The sequence below is a fragment of the Ochlerotatus camptorhynchus genome, unplaced genomic scaffold, assembly GCF_037179485.1.
Source record: "Ochlerotatus camptorhynchus isolate MF236.1 unplaced genomic scaffold, CSIRO-AGI_Acam_v1.1 ptg000105l, whole genome shotgun sequence".
NCBI lineage: Eukaryota > Metazoa > Arthropoda > Insecta > Diptera > Culicidae > Ochlerotatus > Ochlerotatus camptorhynchus.
The window spans coordinates 5,088,715-5,116,683 of record NW_027040595.1 but is presented as its reverse complement, the minus strand read 5'-3'; the positions used below and the strand labels follow the sequence as shown (position 1 = coordinate 5,116,683).

The window sequence follows — 27,969 nt, the reverse complement described above, 5'->3', positions numbered from 1 at the left end:
GAATGAGAAGGACCCAAATTTGAGTTTAGTTCACTCATAATCACCAAAAGTGCAGGAACACAGCGATGGTTTCCTACGGAAAACCTAAAAAATCTGCCGGAAAATAAGAAAATTGGCGAAAATTTTATTCAGTCTCGGAGTAGTACCAATAGACTGAGTGAATCCAATCTTTACTTTTCAAATTCGGGAATTTTTCCCTGGAAAATCCTGGAAAAACCTGCGAAAACATTAGGCAAATTTAGTCATCGCTGAGTTCCTGCACTTTTGGCGACTATAAGTTGACTAAACTCAAATTTGGGTCGTTCTCATTCGCCGTGAATGTTTTTGTTTGCTCCTTCATTGCCTCGTCCTGTACCGTTTGGTACATACGGTCACGCTCTGGTCCTGATTAGCTTTCCAAAATTTGAACTCATTTAGAAAGAAACTGACTTGGCTCAAACCATTTGAAGTTTATATGTAAATTACTATGGGAAAACCAAATGTTGTGTTCATATCAATCGAAAAATTCACTCTATTACTCTACTGTAAAAAAAACAATAGCTTGTAAGATAACCCAACGAGCGAAATTCGACTGTATATTAAACTTCAAAGTGAGATTTATCGTTTAGTGCGTAATTTTTGGTTGCTTGGGATATGACCAATCCAAATCCAAACACATAAAGCAACCAACGATGCAGACAAAACGCTTGCTACAACTACTACTAAAAACTCTCACTGCAACGCTGCTCGATTGGAGTGGTAGAAGGATAATGATAAATTGCTTGGAAAAGACATAACAAAAAACACATTAACACACGTGTATCATCTTCGACCATTCTCTGAAAGTTTTAGCTCATTTGGTTGTAGGATGAGCTGGTGCCTTTAGTTTGAATTTTGGATAAAATACACGGAAAAATTACATTCCTACCTTCTATCGATCATAAAAAAGTTTCCTTATTCTCGATTTTATTCAGATTTTTAAAACTTGTAGTTCAAACAATGAGTAACATTTTTGCTGAAGACTGCATTATGAATCTGGTTAGGTTAATTGAGATATTCGCTTTTGAATGTATCTGAGCATTTTGTATATGAAAATTTAAACCAAATCTCCTATATTAACACTAAACCAAAAGCGCCATTCCGAGTAACGTCAAAAAGAGCTGAAACATTCAGAGAGTGGTTATCTTTTTTTTTCCACCTCTAACCTAAGGTTTAAGCTGGACGATTTATCTTTAAGATAATTAAATATGACAATTTAACCAGGTTTGCAAATAAAATCGAACTGGTTACAGTTACAGATATAAATTCCCTCAAGAGTTTAAAGTTGCTTCACAGTGATAAAAATGTGGAAAAGCTCAGGCGTCCACCTCTTAGTTCGCCTTTTTGTCCACCTAAAATATCCAAAAGTATTACAAGCAATCAAGAGTTAATGAACAATCAACAAAACATCCTATTACACTAGCAACCCCACAATCTGATGCTATCATAATTTTCAGCAATGTCAGGAATACTCACGAACCCCTAACATTTTCCAGAAAACTTACTACTAACTCAAGGCATCTTTCAAATAAGCTTCAAAATTGCATTTTTTTTATCAAATTTTAAATTCAGTCCTCTATATCCGTAATACGCGCGCAAGGCTCCAACCTTTGTAGGCTACATTTTTTAAATTAATCTACTATTAAATCAAATATTAAAAATCCATCATCACCATCGTGGCGAACAGAAATAGTTTTTGCAGTGCTACAATAATTATTAAAAAAAAAGTCGTTATGACAGCTCTCCATATAAAATAATCCGTTAGAGATAACTTCGTCAAGATACATAATATGTCAATTCATAAAAAAAAATCACTGGATAACTGTTCAAAAGGCAGTTTTAACGTGTGAAATGCAGTGTCTTTTAAATTCTGTAAGTGTTGCTGAACGTTTGATATGTCTAGGCATCGAATTGAAAACATTTATTCCTTTATAATATAATGAATTTTGTGAAGCACAAGTCAAGATATGTGGTGTTCTTATTTCAACCTCGTTTTTAGTATTATATCTATGAAAGTCACTTCCTCTTTCAATTCGATCACACAAATATCGAGGCAGCAGACCGTTAACTACTTTAAAAATGAACACCATAATCAAATATACAATTCTTTGCTTCACCGACAACCATTATAAGGCGTCTAGCATCAAAGTTGAGGAAGTGAATCTATTGCATCTCAAAATCAAACGCATTATTTTATCCTACAAACGCTGTAATCTCGATATTTGTGTTTCATTGGCCAGAAATATAATTGAAAGGCAAAAGTCTAGGTGAAGAGAGATGATTGATTTGTATAGCTGTATTTTACAGGCAATAGTTAAATCGTTTTCAGTCGACATAGAATTCCATTCTGCTTGGCAATTTTCTTGATGACACTGTCAATGTGAGAGTTGAACTTAAGTTTGTCATCAATAATCACGCCAAGATATTTAATCTCCCGAACGCGATCAATAATCTCATCATCAATTACAACAGAGACGTTCTCATTTACTGGATTCCACGAAATTACCATAAATTTAGATTTACTTGCATTCAATTTCAACTGCTTATACTTCAACCATCTACTTACGCAAATCTTTATTCAAGTGTTGAATGGCATCGTCTAAATCCTTAGCTGCAATGAATAACACAGTATCATTTGCAAAAGATTAATGTCGCAAAATCGTTAAACATGTCGCAAGTCATTAATATACATAATAAATAATAGGGGCCCCAATACACATCCCTGGGGCACTCCAAGGTTATTACCCACGGGACTGGAAACATAAACATTCAAAAGTTGAGTTCTGTCAGACAAATAGCTTCCAAACCATTTATATGCAGTACTCGTAATTCCAAAGTGCTAGATTGATCTTAACCTAGAAATTGTTTCTAAAGCGCGTTTTGGATCCAAAACACAGCAACAATCGTATCTTTACACTCCAAGTTATTTTTCCACTTCGCCAATATCAAATTCAACGCGGTTTCACAAGAATGACCTTCCCGACATCCCGATTGTTCTGGTATCAACAAACTATTACTATTTAAATATTCCAACAGCTGGCCTTTAACAACAAGTTCTAAAAATTTCTCTAATGTGTGCAACATGTTGATGGGAAGAAACTCTTTGGCTTTAATCGTTCCAGCAACTTTTTGAATAGGAACCACTAAGGATACCTTCCAAATTTGTGGCACTTGTCCAGTTTGCAATGATTCATTAATAAGGTCCAGCAAGATGTGGCCAATGACATGAAAGCAATCTTGAATAACTCTAGCTTTAACATTATCTACTCCAGCAAATTTTCCTAATGTAAAACAAATAACTTCAAGTTTAACTAATGTAATTGGGTGAAAAATTCCAAATCTACAACTACTATTAACTGGCTGTTTTATTTCGTCAGGTTTATCGACCAATTCAATGGATTGATTAATCAATGAAACACTGTTGACAAAATAATCATTAAATTTAGATGCAATTACTTGTTCTGACTGTTCTAATGTGCCATTAAAAGCTATGGACCGCGGATTGCAATTACTAGGTTTTAATAAAGATTTCAAAAATTTGCCGAACTCATTGCTGTTGTTTTGATGCTGATCAATCTTCCTTTGAGCATATTCACAACGAGTTTTCTTTATCGATTGTGAATACTTATTACGCGTGATTGTGTACCTATTCCAATGATTATCACTATTCGATCTACAAAACTTTTTGTACCATTTGTCCCTTTTCCGTTTAAGACGCAAAAGATCAAAATTGTACCAGCTGTTCGAGTTCAAAGAAACAAACTTTTGCTCAAGTAGTTGATTGGTACACGTTTTCAAAGCGTTATTAAGAACAGCTGTAGATTCATCTAAGTTAAATCCACGCTCCTCTGAAAAAGATTCGAAACAGCCTGTTTCGAGTATTTCCCCCAGCACTTCAATTTTACTAATTCATCGTTGTTATTGACATTATATGACAATAATCAATGATCGGTTATTTTCAAATCAGTATCCGTAACAGAACAAATGGAATCAAAGTTTGAATAAACATGGTCAATTAAAGTTCTACTGTGCCTGGAAATACGCCTATATTCATCAACCGTTTGTTTTAAATTGAAAAAATCAGCTAAACGCTTCAAATGATTCGAATTATAGTTTTGCCCGCCAATTAATATTAAAATCACCAGCTAATATATTTAATTTACTAGAATCAAGGAATGTCTCGAGCCAGTTCTCTAAAACTTCAACAAAACGCTGGTCACTAGAACTGTGAGAATGATACAAAACACCATACTTACCAATCTTCATGCCACGTACAACTGTAATGCCCAAGAACCAGCAGTGCTGCGTGCTGTCAACAATGTCAGTTGACGTAAGATACTGTTCTAGCTCTGAATTTCACTTCCGACACTGATATTCGTAGTAAGCATGATATCAGGCGGTACGACTTTCACATTAATATCCATATCACATTAATATATGAATATCACTAGATAAAAGTTCCCTCCCCTTGGCTAGTTTTTAACCTGGACGTTGGTGGGCGGGCCTAATATTATGCTTCATAGTGGAGCGTTGGAGACGGTTGGTTTAGGTCCGGCATCGTTGGCTCATGCCGTGGCGTCATGAGGATGCGATGCTTCCCATGCGATGAGGATTACTGAACTTCCCCTCTCTGAATGAGAAAACCAAAGATCTAGTCTAGCAGTGATAGTATCACACTTGTTACTCTTTTGTTTGGTGCGATACTGGCGGGTTTTTCCGCAAATCACTCTTATTTTATTTATTTTTTACGCAGATAGATTTATTTGGGTTTGCACGGAAATTGAACTATTGAAATATTTCAGAAAGTGCTCAACAGTGCTCCTTCTATTTGTGTGACAAGCTTTCATTGTTGTTTTCATTGAAGCATTACTCAGTGAACAATGTTAAACACCATTGTTGTACATGGTATTGTAACTAATCTTATATATGCTTCATTTTGGTTTGGGATAAGTGTTTGAACTATGGCTTTGGATTTCCGCTGTGGCGTGTTTCTATTGTGACATATCCATACGTAATTTTTTAGGCTGCATGTACTGAAATTCTGAGCTTAAAATAGTTTGCAGAACCAATTTTATGCACGTAAAAGTGAAGGGATGTTATTTATCCATACATTTAAAAAAACATATAAACTTTAAGCCAAAAGCGCCAGCTCGTGTTACATCCGAATGAGTTAAAATTTTCTGAGAGTGGTTTTCTCGCCTAATGGCATAAATCTGGGAGTTTATTCGTTGGAAAAAATATAAAAAATCTCCTATATAAATGTGGCCCAGTCTAATGTATACCCTTCTTTGTAAGAAGGATAAAAATATTTTCTCACGAAACGCAATTCACATTTAACATAAACAAAACATTAATATGGGTTCGCAGACTGAAGACTTTACCTATAGACCAACAAAAAGCATGTTTGACTGAACTAAAACACTCGTCTGTTGTGATTGATCATTGGGTCATGATTGACGCTTTCATGTGTCCGTCTCAGAGCAACAAAATTTACCTGTGTTTTTCGTAGTGTGCACAATTTATGCTTTCTACCTTCTGTCTTTCGACCTTCTTCCCCACAACCCCTAGCATGATATGTTTCATGCTTACGGCGGTTGAGGGTCTCTTATCACGCATCGTCAAAGGTCAACAAACACGACCTTCGGGTTATCTCATTCATCAACGCGCTTCTCAAACCCTTCCACTCAACAATGATGACGGACGTATGGCAGCTGCGATAAAAACCAGTCCCGATCGTAAATAAAGCAGAATTGTTATATTACTACTTATATACGCGCAGTACCTACATACATCTGCTTGGATTACCTCTTCATCCACACATACCTATTCCTCGGTAAATTGGTAAACGTCACACCAGGCAGATCTGCTTTTAAAGAGCCCAAGAAGCTCGCCGCATTTTGAAGTTGCTTAAAAGAACACCATGTTGCATAACAGCACATACCTACCTACATATGTTGGCAATCCTACGAGTGCATGCTGTACGTACTGTTGTATGTTGTCTCTTTCCTTTTCTCTACTCAATTTATTGTTGTGCCATTATTTTCGTTTTGTTTTTATGTTCCGATTTATTTTTTTTCTTTATTTCTGTTCGTGTGTTTCTCCTTTTGTGGATTCGTTGAGCTAATAATTCAGCATCTCCTTGTTGCGCCTATTCGATTTCTTGTTCGCTTGGTAGACGTAAGCATCTACCTGCGTGTGCGTGTTTGCACGGAAAGTTCAGCTGATGTTCCAGCGAAAGAAAAAATAGCCTGAAAATCAAAGAAAATTACGCTGCCAAGAAAATCACCCGACAAGAAGCCGAAGAAGAATGCCACATCCATATCTTCCCACTCTCGATCATTCTTTCTTCGAACATACGTTGCTCATACCAAGCCTGCCTGCTTGTTCGATTGGGACGCGGGTAGGTATGGGTGTTAACTCCACCATCAGCCACGTTCGTCTGCTTCAGCCTCGATAATAAACACATCATTAATCATGTTTTTAATAATTAGTTTAAAATTACCAACCGAGAATCGAGAATTGAGAATTGGTTCGTTGGATGTGGGTTCGCGTTTGGAATGGAAAGATTTTCCCGATTATTTGTTCAACTGTAATATCGATTAGATTCCCGTTCTGGCCGCAGGCAGGCGTGATGCTGGATATTTTTTTCCTGGTTCGGTCGGGAGCTAATCTGATTGTACGTTACACTTGTGCTGCGGGTTTTTGGCGGTTCCCATTCTACTTTCAAGCACCCAGCAGTCTGCCGTGGTAATTGCCAAATGAGCTACTGCTACGTTGCTCCGTTGCAATTGGGGAGAACGAATCGGTGGGCTGGATTGGATGCGGTAAATCAGATTTTTTTTTCGGAATTATAGTCCGTCAGAAATAGTGAGATAGTGGCTTTGCGCTTCGATATTTGCTAATTGTGCGAGGTTAATAATAGTACATCCTTTTAGCAATATTAAAAGAAACTACCGTAAAGGCTTAAGATCCGGACACTATTGAAAGTTGATGATCACTGCGTACACCCAACCGGGAAATGTAAGCTTATATTACAGATTTGCATGAAAAAGTATACAGAATTACATTGATTCACCGCATGAACAGATTATGTAATGTGGTCGTCAAAAGGATTTTTAAATAATTTATTAATTTCTATGTTAGCTAAATTTTCGAATAACTTTTGTTTCCCCAAATGCACTGTGGCTAGAAAATCATCTCAGAGGATGTAAGATATTCACACTTACATTTGATGCTAATGTCAATGATTTGCGTGTGCTATGCTTAAAATAGCCCACAAGTTTTATTATAGACTTTTAGTATCGATCAGAATTATCACCCATATATAATATTACATATGTTACAAAATTGACGAATTGTTTAATAAAATATTAAAGGTTTTAATTGACTAACCGTCCGGTATTCGCAGCATAACGGTAGCTCTCTCTCTCTCTCTCTCTCTCTCTCTCTCTCTCTCACTCGCTCTTACAGAAAAAAAATGAGAAATGCGTAGCATAACACTAATTGCTACAAACGCACCCATCGGTTGGATTTAACCAATTTTTCAACCAATCATGCTTCACACCAAAAATTTGTCTTAAATCGACGCTGATTTCCGCCTAATATGACGTCAAATGTGCTAGCTAAGCTTTTCCCACTTTACCCCACATTCAATCGAGCTCATCGGGCTCGAAAAAAATCCAATTCTTCGAAAACACGTCTGCCCAACCATATAAACATACGTGATGATGGGTGCGCGAACGTCATTTTCTAGTCACATGTTGTTGCTGAGTCAATCGTTCAAGTGCTCATCTGCATTGACTTGGATGTTCCAACCATGATGGGCGAAGGATTGCGACAGTTTTCCCATCATATCGGTGAAAAATGCATTCTTTCTTTAGTTTACTCAACCCTAAATCGGAGCTACGCAGAACATACACATAGGAAGCCGGTTCACATCGAGTGACGATCGTTTATTATTCTTTTATCAAATCTTGTGGGGATCAGGTTACAGTTTGGTTATTTTTCCTAGATCCACTGTTTATGGAGTCGGCAGTGTCGGTTAGGAGAGAACAAAAAGGGAGATGAAGGGAACTGGGTCATTTTTTAGATCTATATCAAGCTGCCGATGGTGCGTGAGACAGCTAGAAGATTACACGTGTTGATTATTGTTATTGTTCAGCATATTTCTCAATGTGGTTTTGGAAATTGTTGGTCGTTTCTGCTCAACAGAAGCTCTTGTTCTCTTTTATCCTATAAGAGCATTTTAGTCTGATTGCAATTTAGATCTGTTCAATGGGAGTTTTCTGTGCCTTTATTAGTTTTGCATTCGTACACCCAACCGGGGAACGTAATAAACTATTACAGATTTGCATGAAATGTATGCAAAATTGGCAATGTTTCGCTACATGAACAGTGGTCACCGGAAGGTTTTTAAAATAATTTTTCAATTTTAATGTTAGCTTATTTTTAATTTGTTTCTTCAAATGCATTGCGTCTAGAAAACCATCTCGTGAAGGTTTTATACAAAAATATGTATTCTGGACAAACTTGCTTGAACGATGCTGTGCATTGCTAGAACCGCCATTACATTTTTTGTAAGAAACATATGCAGGGGATGTAATAAATCCAACCTTGCATTAGACATGAAAGAAATATCTTTTGCATGTACGATGAGTGACAAATGTAATAATATACTCAATTCTGTTTTTAAGCGATTTCAATTTTTACGAATTTGTGCTCATGCAGAATTGTACCATAGAGGTAACTCTAAGACCACTGGGTCCCGAAGAAAATCATTATTATTTTTGGCTCACTCAGTACCAGAACAACGGTCCCAAGCAGTCCCAAGCTATTTCACTCACCCCTGCATGTTCTGCATGAATCTACACACCCCTGATGTTATCTGTCAAACTTTCATAGCGAATCAAAACAAACATAGTGTAGTAATAGAATTTCAACTAGAATAGGGTACGTTAATCGTTTGCTTGGGACCAATAGGCTACTAAAGTGGTGAGCCAATTTAAAATCGTTAGTTTCGTATTGATTGTTGATTGTACTGCCTATAATCCCATATCAGTCCCCCCATATGGAAAAAGTAGGCATTGAGAAAATGGCAGTTGAATTTACGAAGTGCAATTCCCATGTAAATGTTTGAAAATCATAGTAAATTAATGGATATTTTTTAGAAGTTGAAATCAGTTACAATGAAGCCTAGCATGCATTGTTATATCAGCGAAAAATATGGTGATCCAAAAAGCAGAACTGTAACTTGACCTCTGGCGATTGAATTTCAGGATGGGACTGATTTGCAATTACTTTGCTTAATGGGACAAACTGACTTGACGTTGTTTTGACATTTTTAATGATCAAACTACGGGCTAACACGTATTATGAAAGTAGATGCCAATTGATAGTGGATAGCGTTGTTATCTTAAAATTGACGGAAATCCATATGGGACTAATATGCGATTATAGGTAGTATATGTTTAATAACACCTGTTTTTTTTTTGTGATTTCTTGAAACGAGTTGCATTAAATTTGGTTGAAAATGTAGATCACACAACCAAAAATATAGGCGAGAAAAATCGAGTAAAAACAGAATTGACCATGGCAATATAAACGAATTTCTCGCTAAGCTCGCAGCACAGTTCGACAGAAGATGATGTTAGCTTGCGCCTGAAACAACACACTGGATGAGAAATTCATTTGCAGTCGGGTTATTCGCAAAAGAGAAAATCGATGAAGATAATCGATCAACAATGATAGGCCCTTTTCTTGTGTTGCGCGAGAATAAATTTCCATTCTCAGTTTCTAACAGATTACTGAGCGAGGGTTAATGCTTCCAAGCAGGTAACTCTGCACAAACATTCGGAACTAACAAAAATAGATCGAAACAAGCGAGAAACTGTAAGGATGGGAAAAACGTTGTCTGGCGTGTGCAACAGGAATCAACTAGAAAGTCTTTTCTGGCTCAGTTGTAGTATCAGTGGGATTACTTTTTCTGTAGTTTATAAATGTGATACTTTCACGTACATCAGGTTAAAAAATTACACGTTTCATGATATAAGAACCTTCCTCAACCAATTACTGCTGTTGGATAGCCTGGAACTGTCTTAACACTCCGAACACGATGCCTCCGGTAAAATGTGTTACGGCCATCTTGCAATGTTTGAAAAATCGTAGCTCAGCCATTTATTGATGAAATTCAAATTTATTGGCCCGATTTGAAACTACATTCTTTAAAGATTTATTCGGTATCAATAGATATAAAACTTATCGATAAATTGCTGAGCAAAGGTTTACCGGAGACATCTTGTTCGGAGTGTTATTCCGTTACAAATGGATGTTTAATACCATTGTTTACACAAGGTACATACACTCTTTTCACGTGGTTAACTGAAAATGTTATCTGAAAGTAACTGCATGGCTGATCTTCTCGCAAACTCGTACATATGACATTGCTATTGATCGGTTGTCCCACTGAATCCCATTATCTGCTCGACCACATTCAGGTGAATAAAGCTTCACGGAGTACGTTTAGCACTCATGGCGATAAATTGTCATGCAACAACAACTCGATCGTATATTGCATGATGTGATATGAGGGGCTCGGTGGCCATTGATCGACCGTTTTTGCTTACTAAAGGGTGATACGGTCAAAATTTGGTCAATATCAACTTGACGTATTTCTTTCAATTTTGCATTTAAAAAACCTGAACACCCCTCATTTTGAAGGTGTGTGTGTGTAGAATGTTGCTCCTATTTTGATTTTGGAATTCACTCTTCAGTTGTCAAATGCCGTCCAAGCAAGAAGAGCAGCGTATCAAAATTTTGCTCGCGCATCGCGAAAATCCGAGCTACTCGCACGCAAAGTTGGCAAAATCGCTAAAAGTTGCCAAATCAACCGTTACAAATGTAATTAAAGTGTTTGGGGAACGTTTGTCGACAGCCAGGAAGTCTGGATCGGGGGGAAATCGAAAACCGGAAGCCGCTGAGACGACAAAGAGAGTTGCCGGTAGTTTCAAGCGAAACCCTAACCTCTCTCTCCGAGATGCCGCAAATAAGCTGGGTGTATCGTCTACAACCGTGCATCGAGCCAAAAAACGAGCCGGACTATCGACTTACAAGAAGGTAGTGACTCCAAATCGCGATGATAAACAAAATACGACGGCCAAAGCGCGATCCCGGAGGCTGTACACGACGATGCTGACGAAGTCTGACTGCGTGGTAATGGACGACGAAACCTACGTCAAAGCCGACTACAAGCAGCTTCCGGGACAGGAGTTTTATACGGCAAAAGGAAGGAGAAAGGTAGCAGATGTTTTCAAGCACATGAAACTGTCAAAGTTCGCAAAGAAATATCTGGTTTGGCAAGCCATCTGTACCTGTGGCTTGAAAAGCAGCATTTTCATAGCTTCCGGGACTGTCAACCAAGAAATTTACGTGAAAGAGTGTTTGAATAAACGTCTGCTGCCTTTCCTGAAGAAACACGGTTGTTCCGTACTGTTTTGGCCGGATTTGGCATCTTGCCATTACGGTAAAAAGGCCATGGAGTGGTACGCCGCCAACAACGTGCAGGTGGTTCCCAAGGACAAGAACCCTCCCAACACGCCAGAGCTCCGCCCAATTGAGAAATACTGGGCTATTGTCAAGCGGAACCTAAAGAAGACCAAAAAAACTGCTAAGGGCGAGCAGCAGTTCAAGGCAAACTGGCTTTCTGCGGCGAAGAAGGTGGACAAGGTGGCTGTACAAAATCTGATGGCAGGGGTCAAGCGTAAGGCCCGGCATTTCGGATTTGGAAAAGCGGAAGCCTAACTGAATATTTTTCCTGAATTTTATACTAATTGAACTTGAAAAAGAAATTTAATTTGATTTTTTAAATAAAAGATTTCACCGATTTACACGCGTTTTCCCTTGACCAAATTTTGACCGTATCACCCTTTAAGCAGAACATCATGAGTTTAATCTCAGGCCCCTCCACATTAAATACTCGTTAATCACTTTATTTGTTAACATGACAAGGGCACTACTTCGGCCTAATCACCCGTTTTGGGCCTATCGAGCAGAAAACATCAAAAACATCCATTGTTTCAGAGTTAACAAGTCAATTATGCATTTGGACGATACTTTAGCTCAGTAGCTACCGAACGAAGTCAATTAGAACACTTGATATGAATGTTTACATGCATTTTTCTCAAAAACAAAAGAAGCGCTCCGGCCGAATCCTTTTTTATCTTCATCCGATAGGCCGAAGTGAATTCAATGGCGTTTGAATGCCGTTTCAATGTATTAGGTGTGAGTTTGTCGTCAAGAAGCAGTGTTAGATTTTTAACAATATCTCAACAAATTGTTTCTCTTTCGCAAATCTTACGCTTTGTCCGGAAAGGTAAATAAATTTAGAAGTCATATGCAGTACAAGCATTCCATTTTGTGAAAAAATCCACTTGAAAAATAGAAGCAAAGGGCAGGATGTGCTTCGTGTGCCCAAAATAATTAGATTTAATCCCTACAAGGTAATAAGTGCCTAGTGACAAACGATTTTGCTTTCTGAGCAGAAGTTCAATCCCAAGCTCCTTCACGTTATAGGACATCAATTCAGCGTTTACCAAAAAAAAAAATCCAGCTGCAAACCCGACCCATTTGTCCAACCGTGATTTCCCGTGGAAGTGCAGAGTATTTTTTGGCTTCCAACATATTGGGTATCACATCAACACATTCCTACACACTTAGATTATTTTACCGAAATCTGTGAAAATTTACCGAAATCTCAACAGCTGAATGTTCCTGTTTACCGAACATTCAACTGTTGAGATTTCGGTAAATTTTCACAGATTTCGGTAAAATAATGTGTACCCTTTCTTGACCTCCGATCAGATGCAGCCGGCGCTGGTATTGCCTAGTTTGTCCAGTTTTTACACCTTGAGAATCCTCCCATCGTCTATTGATTCTTTGTGTAATTGCAGCTGATCTGGCCATAAAAGAGTAGCATCCGCGGGCGGGTTTTCATGCTCATGCTCATGGCGATAAATTGTCACTCAAACTGTCGAGATTGAAAGGATAACTCACTTACCTTACCTTACCCTTCAGGCAAAGACCTCGTTGTCCTTTGATGTAACATAGAAGTTATATCCATCCCACTCAATTCATGGCTGATTGTCGCCTTCCACCTGGTCGATCCACCATGCCCGCTGCGCGTCTCTTCGTCAAGACAAGTTCCAGTCGGGAAATTTTTTATTAATAAGATGAGCAGTTCCAGCGATAAAAAAATTAATTTTTCAATCAACCTTCTTGCATAAAACTTGCGAAATTATTTTTAATGGGCAATGATTCACGTTTTTGCAAAAAATTCGGCCATTTTTAATTTTGAAAAATTTTCAAAGTGGCGTTCAAGAAATTTCAAATAAAAACGGGAGCGGGACATTTCGCCGAAAGACGTTTCGCTGAATGGGTCATTTCGTCGAATGGGTCAAGTCACCGAAGAGCAAGCCATTTTCTACGGTTTGGAACTTTTCTCAAAGCTTAGTAAATTTTGAAATCATCTAATTAATTTAATCTCGAAAAAAGATTAAAAAGGTTTGACTTTTTTCAACCTGGCAAGCTATTCAAATGCAATGCTTCATTCTTTTGAACATGAGCAGTTCTTTCGAGTTGTATTGATTTCGTTATTTTCTAAAGAATCAATATTTTTGATTTATAGGGTGTCCCAAAATGTCTAAGCACAATTTTAAAAAACGATAACGTAACTCTGTATTCATGTTCTCTACAGTTTAACGTACAAAATTCGAGTTCCGATCAGTCGTAAGTCTAGGAGCGGATTTTTAATCTCACGCTACTCATTAGCTTCAGCATAGATGCCTTTCCAACAATTTTGGATACTTTTTCCCAGTCTTTCGCCAACTTTGTAACGGAATCCGCTGTCTTTACATGTTTCCGCAAATATGCTTTGGTCAGGGGCCAAAAAGTTTCGATTGGCCTGGCCTGGGGACAGTTTGGCGGATTCATCTCCTTGGGTACGAATTGGACCTTGTAGGCTTTATTCCGTGTCCTTGAAATAATGAACCGATGGCCAAAACAGTACTGAGGTGTAGTGTTTACGGATCATGGGTAACAGACGCTTGTTTAAACACTCACGCAAGTAAACATCGGTTGTCATTGTATCCGTTGTCACAAACGGTTTGGAAAGCATACCACACTCACGAATGGTTTGCCAAACCTTTAATGGTTTGCCTTTTTAACGAATTTTTCGGTAAAAATCGACTTATCCGCATCGTCAGCACTTCGGCCATCACTTAGGGTGTAGTACTGACCAGGAAGAGGTTTGTAATCAAATTTTACGTATGATACATTTTCCGCACAGCAATTGGTCGTATAACTTCCGAGCCCTCGGCTTGTTCTTCACTCCGCTTTGGCTTCTTTTGCTTCTAATACGTCTTTAGAGCTATTCTTGTCTTGGCCCGCGAGGGTCCAACTTTTGACGTTGGATAACGTCTTTCGGCAACATACGGGGGTACAAAATTGAAAACAGTCATTTTGGATGAGTTACGAAAAATTAAAAGATTTTGAACGATAATAACTCAACCGTCTCTCGATAGATTTACGAGATAATGGCATCAATCGATTGGAAATATTTCTAGCAATTTGCTGAATGTTTCAAAACTATTGATTTCATTCTGTAAACTATTGAAAAATGGTTAAAAGCAAACCATTGTCTAAAGATGGTGAAAATCGATTGATTTTTTTTATATTCTTATAATTTCTCCAACCGAGACATCAGATGAGAGTATCTGACACCTCTGATATTTTCTGTTCTACTATATAAGCGTCCAACAAGGTCGCCCGCCATACCAATCCGCAAGCCCGGTAAGGATCCAACATTGCCTTCAAGCTACAGACCAATCAGCCTCCTTTCAGCGCTGAGCAAATTGTTCGAGAAACTCATTCTCAATCGTTTGCTCAAGTTTGTCGAGGAAAATAACATTCTCCTTCCGGAACAGTTTGGATTCAGAAAGGGGCACTCCACCAATCATCAGCTAGTACGGGTGATGAATAACATCCGAAGTAACAAAGCTGTATCCAAGTCCACAGCCATGGCCTTGTTAGACGTTGAAAAGGCGTTTGACAATGTTTGGCATGATGGACTTGTGTACAAGCTTTGTAACTTCAACTTTCCTTTACATCTTATTAAAATCACCCGTAACTACCTCCAGCAAAGGTCGTTTAAGGTATCGTTGAATGGTTGTCTCTCAGACACGTTTTCGATCCCAGCAGGAGTCCCGCAAGGTAGTCTGCTGGGCCCCTTGCTTTACAGCATTTACACTTCCGACATTCCTCCCCTTGGAGACGGTTGCGTGTTTTTCCTGTTCGCAGATGATACCGCAATAGCCGTCAAAGGAAGGATGCCTCGCGAAATAACGAACAAACTTCAACGATGCCTTAACGCCTTTGCTGATTATGCCACCACGTGGAAAATCAAAATCAATGCCACCAAAACACAAGCGATCATGTTCCTCCATCGGCAATCGCCAAAACTGAAACCGGCTCCATCTTGTACTGTAATCATGGATGGCACAAGGGTTGAGTGGTCTACCGAAGTTACCTATCTCGGGATGTTGTTCGATGAAAAGCTCCTCTTCCGTTCGCATGTAGAGAAAACTGTAGTCAAGTGTTCTACCTTGGTTAGGTGTCTGTATCCGCTGATTTGCCGCAGATCCCGCCTCTCAAGGGTGAACAAACTGGCCGTCTACAAACAAATCATTGCACCTGCGATCCTCTACGCAGCTCCGGTGTGGGAATCATGTGCACAGACTCACAGGAACAAAATTCAGGTCGCTCAGAATAGAGTGCTGAGGATGGTTCTTGATCGTCCTTTCGACACTAGAATAACAAATTTACATGAAGAGGCAGGCATTGCCAAAATAGATTCCAAAATTAACGAAATTAAGACTAAATTTGCACAAAAATGTAATTTATCAGAACATGCTTTGATAAGCAATTTGTATATAGTTGGTTAGGTGTACATAGTAGTTGTAGGTTAGTTGTAGTTGTAAATAGTAGTTATAAGTAGTCTCCTTTTTCAAATTTTCAAACAAACCAATCCCACCAGGGTGGTCATTCTCTAAAACAGGCCTGATAGGACTAGGAACTGTAATTAATAATAATTGAAATTTCACAGGAACTAAAGTTGAAAAGACGCATCTGTGTCACTTGATAAGTTATACATGTAAACCACACAAATTCAAGAAATATAGATCATTTAAGTCAAAAAAAAGTCGCCCGCCCCATCATTGTCTATCCGATCGTCGACCCAGCAGCAGAGCAGCAGTACCAGAGCAGCGGAAAGCAAAGCAACGGCAGCAGAGCCTGGGGGCGAAAGGGCAACTACGCCGAGTGCGTTGGTGCCAGTGCTCCGGTATACTGGGCCGCCTTCATGGAATGCCCAGCTGCTGCAGATCTCAGTCGGTCGTATTCACCGTCTGCTCCGCAAGGGCAACTACGCCGAGCGCGTTGGAAAAATGGCCCTTTTCAGGGCCACAACATTATCAAGAAAGAGTTTAACGATTAATTTTCTAGGGTGGTGTACAAGGGAGTACCCAGCACAATCATGGGCATTGCCTCCAAGCAATATTTCATCAGATTCCAGACAAATCTGTTCGATAGTAATTAGAACAGAAAATGAAAATATAAAAATGAGGTAAGGAAAATAATTAAAATATGGTTCAGATTAATACCTGGCTGAATAAAGATACACATTACCATTTATTATATAAGACCACGTAGTCCTACGTCACCATTGCGTACAACCCCATAGGGCTGTCCCTTGTAGTTGGAGGGTGGTGTACAAGACACAACCGCATTGTTGACGTAGGACTACGAAATTTTTTACGGTTCAGACTACCTTATACACCACCCTCCAACTACAAGGGACAGCCCTACGGGGTTGTACGGAAAGGTGACGTAGGACTACGTGGTCTTAGGGATGGTCCATTAATTATGTCACGCAAATTTGGCCCATTTTCAACCCCAAACCTCCTCCCCCCTTTGTCACATTTTTTGTATGTACCTTAATTTTTTTTTTGTATGGCTCGTCACAGTTTTCAAAACCCTCCCTCCCCCCTAAATGTGTGACATAATTAATGGACGACCCCTTATATAATAAATGGTAATGTGTATCTTAATTCAGCCAGGTATTAATCTGAACCATATTTTAATTATTTTCCTTACCTCATTTTTATATTTTCATTTTCTTTTCTATTTAAATACTATCGTACAGATTTGTCTGGAATCTGATGAAATATTGCTTGGAGCCAATGCCCATGATTGTGCTGGGTAATTAAAATTTTTATTCAACAGATTGCGTTCAACGTATCTACATCGTATAATGGCCGCATCAAGCAAATCGCTTGTAAGTCCACCGGAGGAAAGGCTCCTCTCAAACTGATGGCCACCGGTGGAGTAAAGAAGTCTCATCGCTACCGGCCAGGGACTTTCGCTCTGCGTGAGATCCTTCGTTACCAGAAATCGACCGAGCTGCTGACTGCAAGTTGCCTTTCAAGCGTCTGGTCCGTGAAATCGCCCAGGACTTCAAGACCGATCTGCGCTTCCAGAGCTCGGCCGGTAATGGCCCTACAGGAATCCAGCGAGGCCTATCTGGTCGGTCTGTTCGCCATCCACGTCAAGCGTGTCATAATTCAAGACCAACAATTGAAATGGCCTTAACTCAATTTTGTAAACAAACCTTGTAAGGCCATTTTCTCGCGAACGGAAGTCCGCAAAGGCAAACCAACATAATGAACAGGTAGGAGAAATTCTCCTCTACCCGATTGTGGTTTAGGTTTGCAAATGTAGGTTTCGGTTCGCGAGCAAATGGCCTTGCAAGGTTTGTTTACAAAATGGAGTTAAGCCCATTTCAATTGTTGGTCTTGAATTATTTTATGTTCCATTTTCGGTTTTTACAAACTGTACCCCCATATAGAAATCACAGACGTCAAAACCGTACGGTCTTATTCTTTTTGTCAACATTATTTTCATAATGCAAATCAACTGATTTCTTATTGCGAACTTTGCTAACGCTGCTTTCGAACATTTAAAAGTTCAATAAAATCATCAAAACCTCTTTCACGTTGGAAATCGATTTGTGGCCCTGAAAAGGGCCGATTGATTGTTTGGATGGTACGAATCTACTTTGAGCTGGTGTACTTGGTGACGGCCTTGGTTCCTTTAGAGACAGCGTGCTTAGCCAACTCACCCGGCAGCAGCAAACGGACCGCAGTTTGGATTTCGCGGGACGTGATCGTCGAGCGTTTGATGTATTGAGCCAGACGGGACGAGTTCGAAGATGCTTCAACACCTTGTAGATGTAGATGGCATAACTTTCCTTCCTGCGCTGTCTCTTCTTCTTCTTCTCTCCCTTGACGATGACTTTCTGCGCCTTTCCAGACTTCTTAGCGGCCTTTCCACTGGATTTCGGTACCATGATGAAAAGAATAACTGATAGTCGTTTCGACGGTGGTGTCTCGTTTTGTGCCCGTAGCATAAGAAGCGAAACACCTCCCCTTTTCAGTATTTTGCTGTATGTATTGTTCCCTCCCTGTATTAATAATATGCTACTCGACGCAGGTATAAGTATACCCTCGATGAGTGAAATTAACAGACCTGGTCGGTCTGTTTGCCATTCACGGCAAGCGTGTCACAATCAGCGTTGCCAGGTTGCCAGATTTATCTGGCACAGCCAGAGAAATTTTTGCTCTGCCAGACAGATTTTTTGAGAAATCTGGCAGGTTCCTATGTTAATTTGCTGTGCCAGATTTCGCCAGACATTTTTTTCGGGTTTTGTAAGATTTTTTCTAAATAAGCCTGGCATCTCTGGTCACAATTATGCCAAAGGACGTTCAGCTGGCTCTTCGTATTTGTCGTGAACGTTCTTAATTTTTCCGTCGAAATCTATCAAAACCGGCCCTTTTCAGAGCCACTAAAAGATTCCACAAGAGAGTTGGGAAGGAAATTTCTGCTGCTTACAACTGATCGCATCACAGTGAATCCTGATCGAAAAATTGCAACCAGCAAGTGCCCTAGAACCAGAAGCGGTGCGATGCTATGACGATGACTGTAAGGGGCTTAGAAGCAGAAGGGTGAAAGCCAATTCTTTTTTTTCGATTTCCTCTTTTGTGATGACCATAGTTTCCTATTTCGCACTATTTCTGCTATGCTCTTCTATCATCCACAACAACAAACGTATCAATGAATGTGTTTGCCGTCGAGTTAACGTTATCTGACCGTGCACTTCGTAGTTGCTCCTCCATGAATGATCACAACTCAAGAGCAAATTTTCATTACGTCGAAAATAAAGGTAAACAAAGTCGAGCTATCAGTGTCAATCGATGCTCCTGCTATTACACTATATACTGTCCGAATATAGGATCACATCCCATTTTTAAATTTATTTACTAGTCAAATTGCTTTTTGACGTAATCACCTTCCGATCAAAATAGTTTTCGATGTTACTTAAGTCACCCGATTTCTATGGAGATGCCGTTTGCCTTAAGTAACAGCGCTGAGAAACCCGTGAAAAATGTTTGTTCGTCGTTTCGCTTTCTCATTATTAAAGTGAATAAATCGAACTGTTGGTTGCTAAGATGATTTCGGTGGTCCTAAAATGATGAGGGCTGCACGTAAGGAGACGTAATTGATAATTCTCCCGAATATCCTGGTAAATACACTTTGACTTAAGTAACAATAGGGGCCATCAAACGACGTATAATAACTTTTGACTCAAACACCAGTATTTTTTATATTGTACAGGGACGCATTCTGTACGGTTTCGGAGGTTAAAACTTATCTCCAATGTAACAAAACGGCCCTTTTCAGGGCCATCAAGTTCATTTCAGAAAAGAGTTAGAATAAAATTTATGTAGAGTATCCCCTGCTTCCAAGTTTGGTTACAAGATTACAACGCTAGAGAGCAGCGGCGCCCGTGGTATAGTGGTAAGCGTCCCAGCAGGTCTGGGTTCAATCCCAGTCAACGCTGCCGGGAAGTTCTGAGGCATAACATCTCTGATCACGCCTTCCTTCGGGGTTCCCGGTTCATGAGTTGATGGGTCGATAGGTAGGGTCCAGGTGTGGGCATGCACAGTTGTACACACCAACTGCTAATTTGGTAATAACTTTTCACTCAGATGTAGAAATTTATTTTTCTTTAAAGTAATTGATAAATTGGGCTCATAGTTTACTATAAATATGCCAAGATTAGGTAAAGCTTAACATTTGAATCAACACTAATCAATTTAACACTTAAATTCCGAGATGTGTAGTAAGCATTTCTCACCTCATTTTTACAACGCAAAAACAAATACAGTTTACTACTAGCATTAAAATCTACTTTATTTTACATATCTATAACAAGCTTACACTCTATTCTATCTACTGTGTGCAAAGTTATTAGCAAATGAGCAGTTCGTGACAAAACTGTGTATGCCAAGCATGGGTGTGGGTAGCATTGGTGCTCAGCACGAAAAACAAGGAATATTCCTAAAATATAATATACACAATTAAGTACAACACATAACAGACGTTATCCAACGCCAACCCTGCGGTCGTATCTAGTATACAACCCTTCCAACTTTTTTAGCCACGTCTCGAACCGGAGCACTTTTCTTGCATGTGAAACACGATTTTCCGGTCCCGATTTCGATCAACAGGGTTCGGTTTGCGTCCAGATTTTTGCTTGTCATAGAAAGTTGCTTCATCACCATACTTCCGAATCGCGTTTCGAACGGCTCCGATGCTTACACCTTCCAATTTCGCTCCAATTGACTTATGTCGTTTTCGTTTTTGCGGTGTAACTACACCGGTGCTACACCGCCGAACACCGAAAATAATCAGGATGTAGCTATCGGTTGCACCTTTGTTTACAAACAAATTATGATGAGCTGTCAATGACTCGCGCTTATTTCTGCTTACACTACACCGGTGTAGTGTAGCAAAAACGAGAACGACATTAGATAAATGTTGGGGATAGTACACCATTTGGGCACGATATGTTCGCGCTTTTCCGGAGAAATGCTTTGCATTGTCACGGAAATGTATAAAACCGACACTTGCGATACACGAATCTGTTGTCGAAAAGTTAACAATGATTCAGCGTGATAATCAGCTGTTTAAACGTAATCTGAAACAAGCAGGGGTGTTCCAAAGTCGTGCTTAGGCATTCTGGGCTCTATATAGGAATGATTCCTTTTAAATATGACCAGTTCTTTCGAGTTGTGACCCATTCGGTGAAATATCCTACTGTAAAATGTTCTTCAGCGAAACGTCCTTCGGCGAAATATCACAGCACCTCTGATCCACACCACGATGAACACAAAGTCTTTGCCCGACTCAAAAAAAAAATCAAGCCTATAAAAATAAAAATAAACTTTGAAATGTACAAAACCATGGACACTTGGAAACTGACAAAAATCGTAGAAAAAGAACTTTTGTTCAATTTTTTGAACTTTTTGTTGGTACGCTTCTTTGTGTATTTTCAACATAAAATGATTTAAAATGTTTCAAAAATAATGTTATGAGCATAAATTATATGAAAAAAAACCAAAAGCTGAACTTTTACCACAAGCTCTTGTTTTATGATTTATGTCAAATTTCAAATGTCCATAATTTTAAACATTCCAAACAATTAAATTCTTTAATTAAATTTTTTTTAGAAAAATTTTCAAAATTCGGACACGGACATTTTGATAAATTTAGGTTCTTAACATTTTCAATTGAACTTCTTCTTCTTGAAATTACATTAAAAAAAAAACATGTTTTTGTATATTTTTCCCTGAAAAACATTATTTTCCCTACAACTTTGTCGCAGACGTCATTTCGATCAGAAATGTCGTTTCCGTGTTACATTTTTTGAAAAATTTCAAAACCTCAATTTTGAAAATTCTACAAGATCCAAAATGGCCGAATCTTATCAAATGTGTGAATCATTGGCCACAAACAGTTATGCAAAGTTTCATACGGGCCATCTGGTGACCAGTTGGAGCCAATGACCAGCTAATATATACAAAATATCACCAATTTACTACATCCCATATACTATCAGAAGAAATCTAAGCATATTTAGATCAAATTTACACAGCAATCAATTTTACGGATGTTCTGGATCTTTTGGCGGGCCATTTGATGACATCTTAGACCCAGCGACCAGCTAATGTATCAAAAATCACCATTTTACTACATTTCATATGGCTTCAGATAAAACTCATGGCCTACTTTGATCAAATTTACACAGCAATCAGTTTTACAGCTGTTCAGGATCTTTCGACGAACCATCTGGTCACAACTCGGAGCACATTTAAGAAGAAATCAATTGTACGAATGTTCCGGATCTTCCGATGGAACAACTGGTGATCAAAAATCATCATTTAGCTACATTTCATATGACACAAATCAAGGCACAAATTTACACAGCAATCAATTTTAAAGATGTTTCCGACGGATCATCTGGTCACAACTCGGAGCTATTATAAAAAAACACCATTTTACTACATTCCAGAAAAATCGAGGCTTACTTTACTCAAATTTACACAGCAATCAATTTCACTCATGTTCCGGATCTTCCGGTGCGCCATCTGGTGGCTACTTAGAAGCAATGACTGGCTAATATATAAAAAAAATCACCATTTTACTATATTCCATATAGTATCAGAACAAATCAAGGCCTACTTTGATCAAATTTACACAGCAATCAAGTTTACAGATTTGCCGAATTTTCTGGTGGACCATCTAGTGAACACTGGGAGCCAATAACCAGCAACTCGGAGCACATTTAAGAAGAAATCAATTTTATGCATGTTCCGGATCTTCCGGTAGAACAACTGGTAATCATTCGAAGCAAATGAACAGCTAAAATTTCAAAAATCATCATTTAGCTACATTTCATATAGTTGCAGACACAAATCAAGGCAAATTTTGATCAAATTTACACAGCAATCAATTTTAAAGATGCTCAGGATCTTCCGACGGACCATCTGGTCACAACTTGGAGCTATTATAAAAAAAACACCATTTTACTACATTCCATATAGTTGCAGAGAAAAATCAAGGCTTACTTTACACAAATTTACATAGCAATCAATTTCACGCATGTTCCGGATCTTCCGGTGCGCCATCTGGTGGCTACTTAGAAGCAATGACTGGCTAATATATAAAAAAAAATCATCATTTTACTATATTTCATATAGTATCAGAACAAATCAAGGCCTACTTTGATCAAATTTACACAGCAATCAAGTTTACAGATTTGCCGAATTTTCTGGTGGACCATCTAGTGAACACTGGGAGCCAATAATCAGCTTATGTGTCAAAAAATCACCATTTTACTTCATTCCATATAGTTGCAGAAAAATCAAATTGACAAAGCAATCAATTTTACGGATGTTCCGAATCATTCGGCGGGTCATCTGATGACCACTCGGAGCCAATGACCAGCTGATACATCAAAAAGCATCATTTTACTTCATTTCATATAGTTACAGAGAATAATCAAGGCATACTTTGAACAAAAATACATAATAATCAGATTTAGGTTGATCCGGATGGCCTTCCCGTGGACACTCAGTAATTAGATTCAGGTTGTGAGTTGGTTTTGTTAAAATATTAATCAGCACTACCCATAATGCCTGTTGCTGTGGATTTCCAGCATCACCTTGTTCTAGACGAGCCCCCCCTCCTAGATGGCCTCTCGGAAATCCGGAATAAAACCGGAACCACTTGGCCAATCTGATCCAATTTGCAGTAGACCATAATTTCGAACATCAGAGAACGTACAGAGAATGAAACGTTCAAGCAAAGAGCGAGAGAACTTTGTACTAGCAAAGAAATTCTCGTGATAAAAGTAACCATGAGTATTTCCTCTCACTCACTAGTGACAGCCGATAATTTCGTTTCCTTTTCGGCATTTGTGTTTCGGTGATGATGATTTTCACCCTTCCCGAGAACCCGATTTTAAGCTGTCTTCAGACGAAACCGAGCGTTTGCCGTACGGGACTGAATTAGCGGCGGTATGAGAGAGACAACTAGTACTCAGTGATGCCACATATACAGATTTGTCTCAATAATTTGATTTCATATCAATTCCCAGAGTTCATATCGACTCTAACGGTTTACATCACATCAGCTACACTGCTGCTCGGATTCCAGCAACATACTATTGGATATTTTCGGTGTCCAATAGGAGATGAAAAAGTTTGCTCACCAATTTTGAGAGAGTGATGTTTCATGGTTTGGATGAGAGAGGAAAATGAATAATCGTTGCAGAATGAGAGATGAAAATACTGTCGACTCTCAGCTGTGCGAAAAGCAGCTCTTGAATGATGCGTCGCTCATCTTGCAGCTGAGCGAATATTTCGATCTCTGAAAAAAATCATAGAACATTTGGTTAAATTTTTGAACTTTGAGAGTTTCATTCCTTTTTATGTAAAACTTTACAAAACAAAATAGTTTATCAAAAAAATTCAAAAAAATTACCTATAGTTTATATTTTACGATTTTTGTCAATTTTTAAGTGTCCAAATTCGAAATTACGCAAAAATTAGTATTTTTCATTAGCTTTTAAATTAAAAATACTCAAATTACTCAAATTTCACAAAGGAATTATTGTTTCCTACAACATTGTCAGAAGCGTTAGTTGATTGGAAGTCGAGTTATGATTTGTTGAAAAGAATCAAATGCACCATTTTGAATATTTATGCATGATTCAAATTGTACGAATCTTAGCAAAAATTTGAAGGTCTGCTCGTAGCAAACAGTTGGTCAATGTTTAATTCAAATCATATAGGGTTAACTACCCCATTTTCGGCCTAGTTTAGCACCAAAAGGATGGTTATTATTACTGATGGCTTCCAAATTTGTTACCTTTCCGTACGTACCGTAATATTTGATAAAGAGAAACAAATTGTTGTGATATTGTTAAAAGTCTAATACTACTTCTTGACGCCAAACTCGGCCTAACGCATTGAAACGCCATTGAAACGCCAATGAATTCACTTCGGCCTATAGGATGAAGATAAAGATTGATTCGATCGGAGCGCTTCATTTGTTTTTGAGAATATTGAGTGCAATCATTCATATCACGCGTTCTCATTGACTTTGTTCCGTAGAACTAAAGTATCGTACCAAACGCATAATTTACCTGTTAACGCCGAAATCATGGACTTATTTGATGTTTTCTGCTTGATAGGCCCAAAATGGGCGCTTAGGCCTAAGTAGTTCTCTACCCTATATCATATATTTCACGAAAGTTTTTATGGGGATACTGTGAACTTGGGAAGTTTATAACAAGTTCCTATAGAAGCTGCTTAGAATGCTATACGATTATGTTACGGGTGCTTTCATTTTCATATAACGACTTGAAAATTAAGCTGCTTAGAATACCAACTTCAACCAAGCCGCTTAATCCATAAAAGACCCTTTTATCCGAAATTTTGGTTACTATGCTTTTGTAAGAAATGTGGATTTCATTCAAAATAATCATACAAAAAGTAAGCATTTTGGAATCATAGTTCAGGTATTGTAGATTAAGTGTATAGTTAACTCAAAAATGTATGCACATGATTTCCACTTTCCCGACCATTCCAAAGGTTAATTAGAATTCAATGTTATCACTTTATTACCTGCCCACAGCCCAATGTTAACTTTCATTTGTGTTACACGGTTTTATTCCCTATCTTCGGCAAAGTAATTTTACGACCCGGTAGCTCATTCCTTTGCACATCATATTCCGGCGGATCGTAAAATATCAGATTATGATGTTAATTCCAATTTGGTGAATGTAACCCAAAAGAAAGTCAAGTGGTCTTTCCCTTCGCTTATCTCGAGCACACAGGTTTCGCCTTTAAAAATAATCGGCCATCGTCTCCAGCTTAATAAATTTCGGTTCAATGCGGTCGAAAAGCAGAGGGGGACTACCAAATGGGTCACACATCGTGAAATAAATCATTTCTGATAGGCCATTCCACCCACGTAATAGCACTGAGGACTATTTTTCCCCCAACTGGACATGCCAACTTGGCACAAATTTTCCCATAAACAGGGCTTGATTTTATTTTTCTAGGCCGTGGCTGCAGTCGGCGCTACATGCAGCGCACAGCCAAATATGTATGTTGTTGAACCCGTTCGTCTTCATCATCATAAAAGCATCCCAACGCGCTTCGCATGTCATCGGGTCCATTAGCAACTTCATCGACTCAATAATGCTGGCCCTCGGATTCAAGTTATATGCCGTGCCCGTCTGGTCCAGCTCTTCGGCCATCAATGGAGGTCTATTTGGTTTGATTAGATTTTAAATTGAATCCAAATTTCGTCTATTTTTGGGTACACGCCCTCTCTCTCCCTCTCTTAGGAGGTCGAATGGGTGGAACATGTGTCGGCCGACCACAGCTGAAAGGGTCATTGGTAGGTAATCGAAGTAATGTTCATGGTGATGATGGGTGGATGCAAGGGAAATGGGTATTTACTTTGAAGCGCCATCAATGAGCAAAGCAATTGGCTGTGCTGGAGGCGTAAAAGGCGGATTGTTTTAAGCTGCGGTGTTGGACTCTGTAGTTGGATGTTATGAATGTTACGTATATGTGTAGACATGTGTTAGCTGGACTGAGATATAATTATCTAAATTCTATTTTAGAATTGTGGCTTCGAATACTGAAACCATGCATATTCAATTTACGCCTTGAAAAGGACGGCAAATCTCGAATGTACTAAGAAAAGAATAAAATCATATCTCAGCGAAGAATCGCAACAACAATGTTTCATTCCGATGATTACCAGCCCAAGCGCACTTATAGCCTCACGTGACGGGTCATCCGAATCAGCATTCATTCATTCATTGTGCAACGATCAATCAGTTTCTCGCCATAATACTAAGAACCCCGTTCGTTCCATGCCACCTTCTTCAGCCACTCAAAATCCTAACTCCAACCGAGCAGCAGCAACACTGTTCATCATAATGTCTTCCCCTGTAGATTTTGACGGTTACAGGGCGCACTGGGAGGTTTGGACGCATGCGGGCACGCGTTCTTACAGCGCACAAGCGAAGCATGAACCGTGACAAATGTAAACTCCATCTGTGACTCATTAGCGTGCCCCAAACCTACCTATGGACAGTCAGAAGAACAACACGAACTTGTTCTGTTGTTGTTGCAAAGCTGAACCGATCCAACCGGGCTGCCCGAGCAAAGATTTATACCAAATTGATAGCAAGTTCTAATACCCGGTTATCAAGGTTTGATAACTGAATATGTTATCATTGTAGTCGAATAAACAGCCGACAGAACAGAAATTCTCGTTGGATATTACAAAAATAACTCATTTTGTTATTATTGAAAAGATCTTGATAACAAATCCTGTGGGCTATGCAAATCTATTCAACCAACTTCAAATTATGTTATCAAATCGCCTTACGCTTATAACTCGAATAAAATAGGATAAGTAGAGTTTCGAACAAACCTTACATCCTTCGTAAGCAAATAAAACTCTTTTTTTCATGATAACAATGGATAACTAAATTAGTAATGCGATAACTCAGGCTGGTATTTTACTTTTCTCGGGCACTGGCACTGACTGGCACGATTCTGGGAGCGTGCGCGAACGTGGTGATTTCGGGAAGAAGCCATCACCAGTTGTTATTGCACTCGCCGTTGATGTTTTTGTTGTTGTGCTATGCTGTGTTTGGAAATAATGATTGTTGTTTACTCAGCAGTGGTATAGTTGGATTCTGCCACCACTCCACCGCGCATCATGCCGTTATTCCATGTGGAGGTGCGGTGTGTATCATGTCCACCGCAAGTGTAGTGTTGTAGATTTTGATTCGTGCTCTTCTTTTTTTTATTTGGGGAAGTTTAGAACGTTATAAATTTCCGCAACGAGCCATTACCGTAATTATGTAACGTTGGGACTTTGCTCTGCTGGATGAGTAAATTTATTTGGGAG

The 27,969-nt window shown here is 38.9% G+C and overlaps 2 protein-coding genes across 2 annotated transcripts in view; one reads left to right on the top strand and one right to left on the bottom strand.

The window, feature by feature from the left end:
- The window catches only part of Nrt (Neurotactin), a 164,263-nt gene that overhangs the window by 21,523 nt on the left and 114,771 nt on the right, over positions 1 to 27,969 (top strand). The gene's annotated exons all lie outside the window — the stretch shown is intronic.
- On the bottom strand, positions 6,742 to 18,472 carry LOC135699252 (probable histone H2B 4). Its single transcript, XM_065219453.1, has 2 exons — positions 18,245 to 18,472; positions 6,742 to 6,828 (listed from the first exon to the last, which is right to left on the bottom strand). Exons 1-2 carry the CDS (start codon positions 18,470 to 18,472, stop codon positions 6,742 to 6,744), a joined length of 315 nt encoding a protein of 104 aa, XP_065075525.1.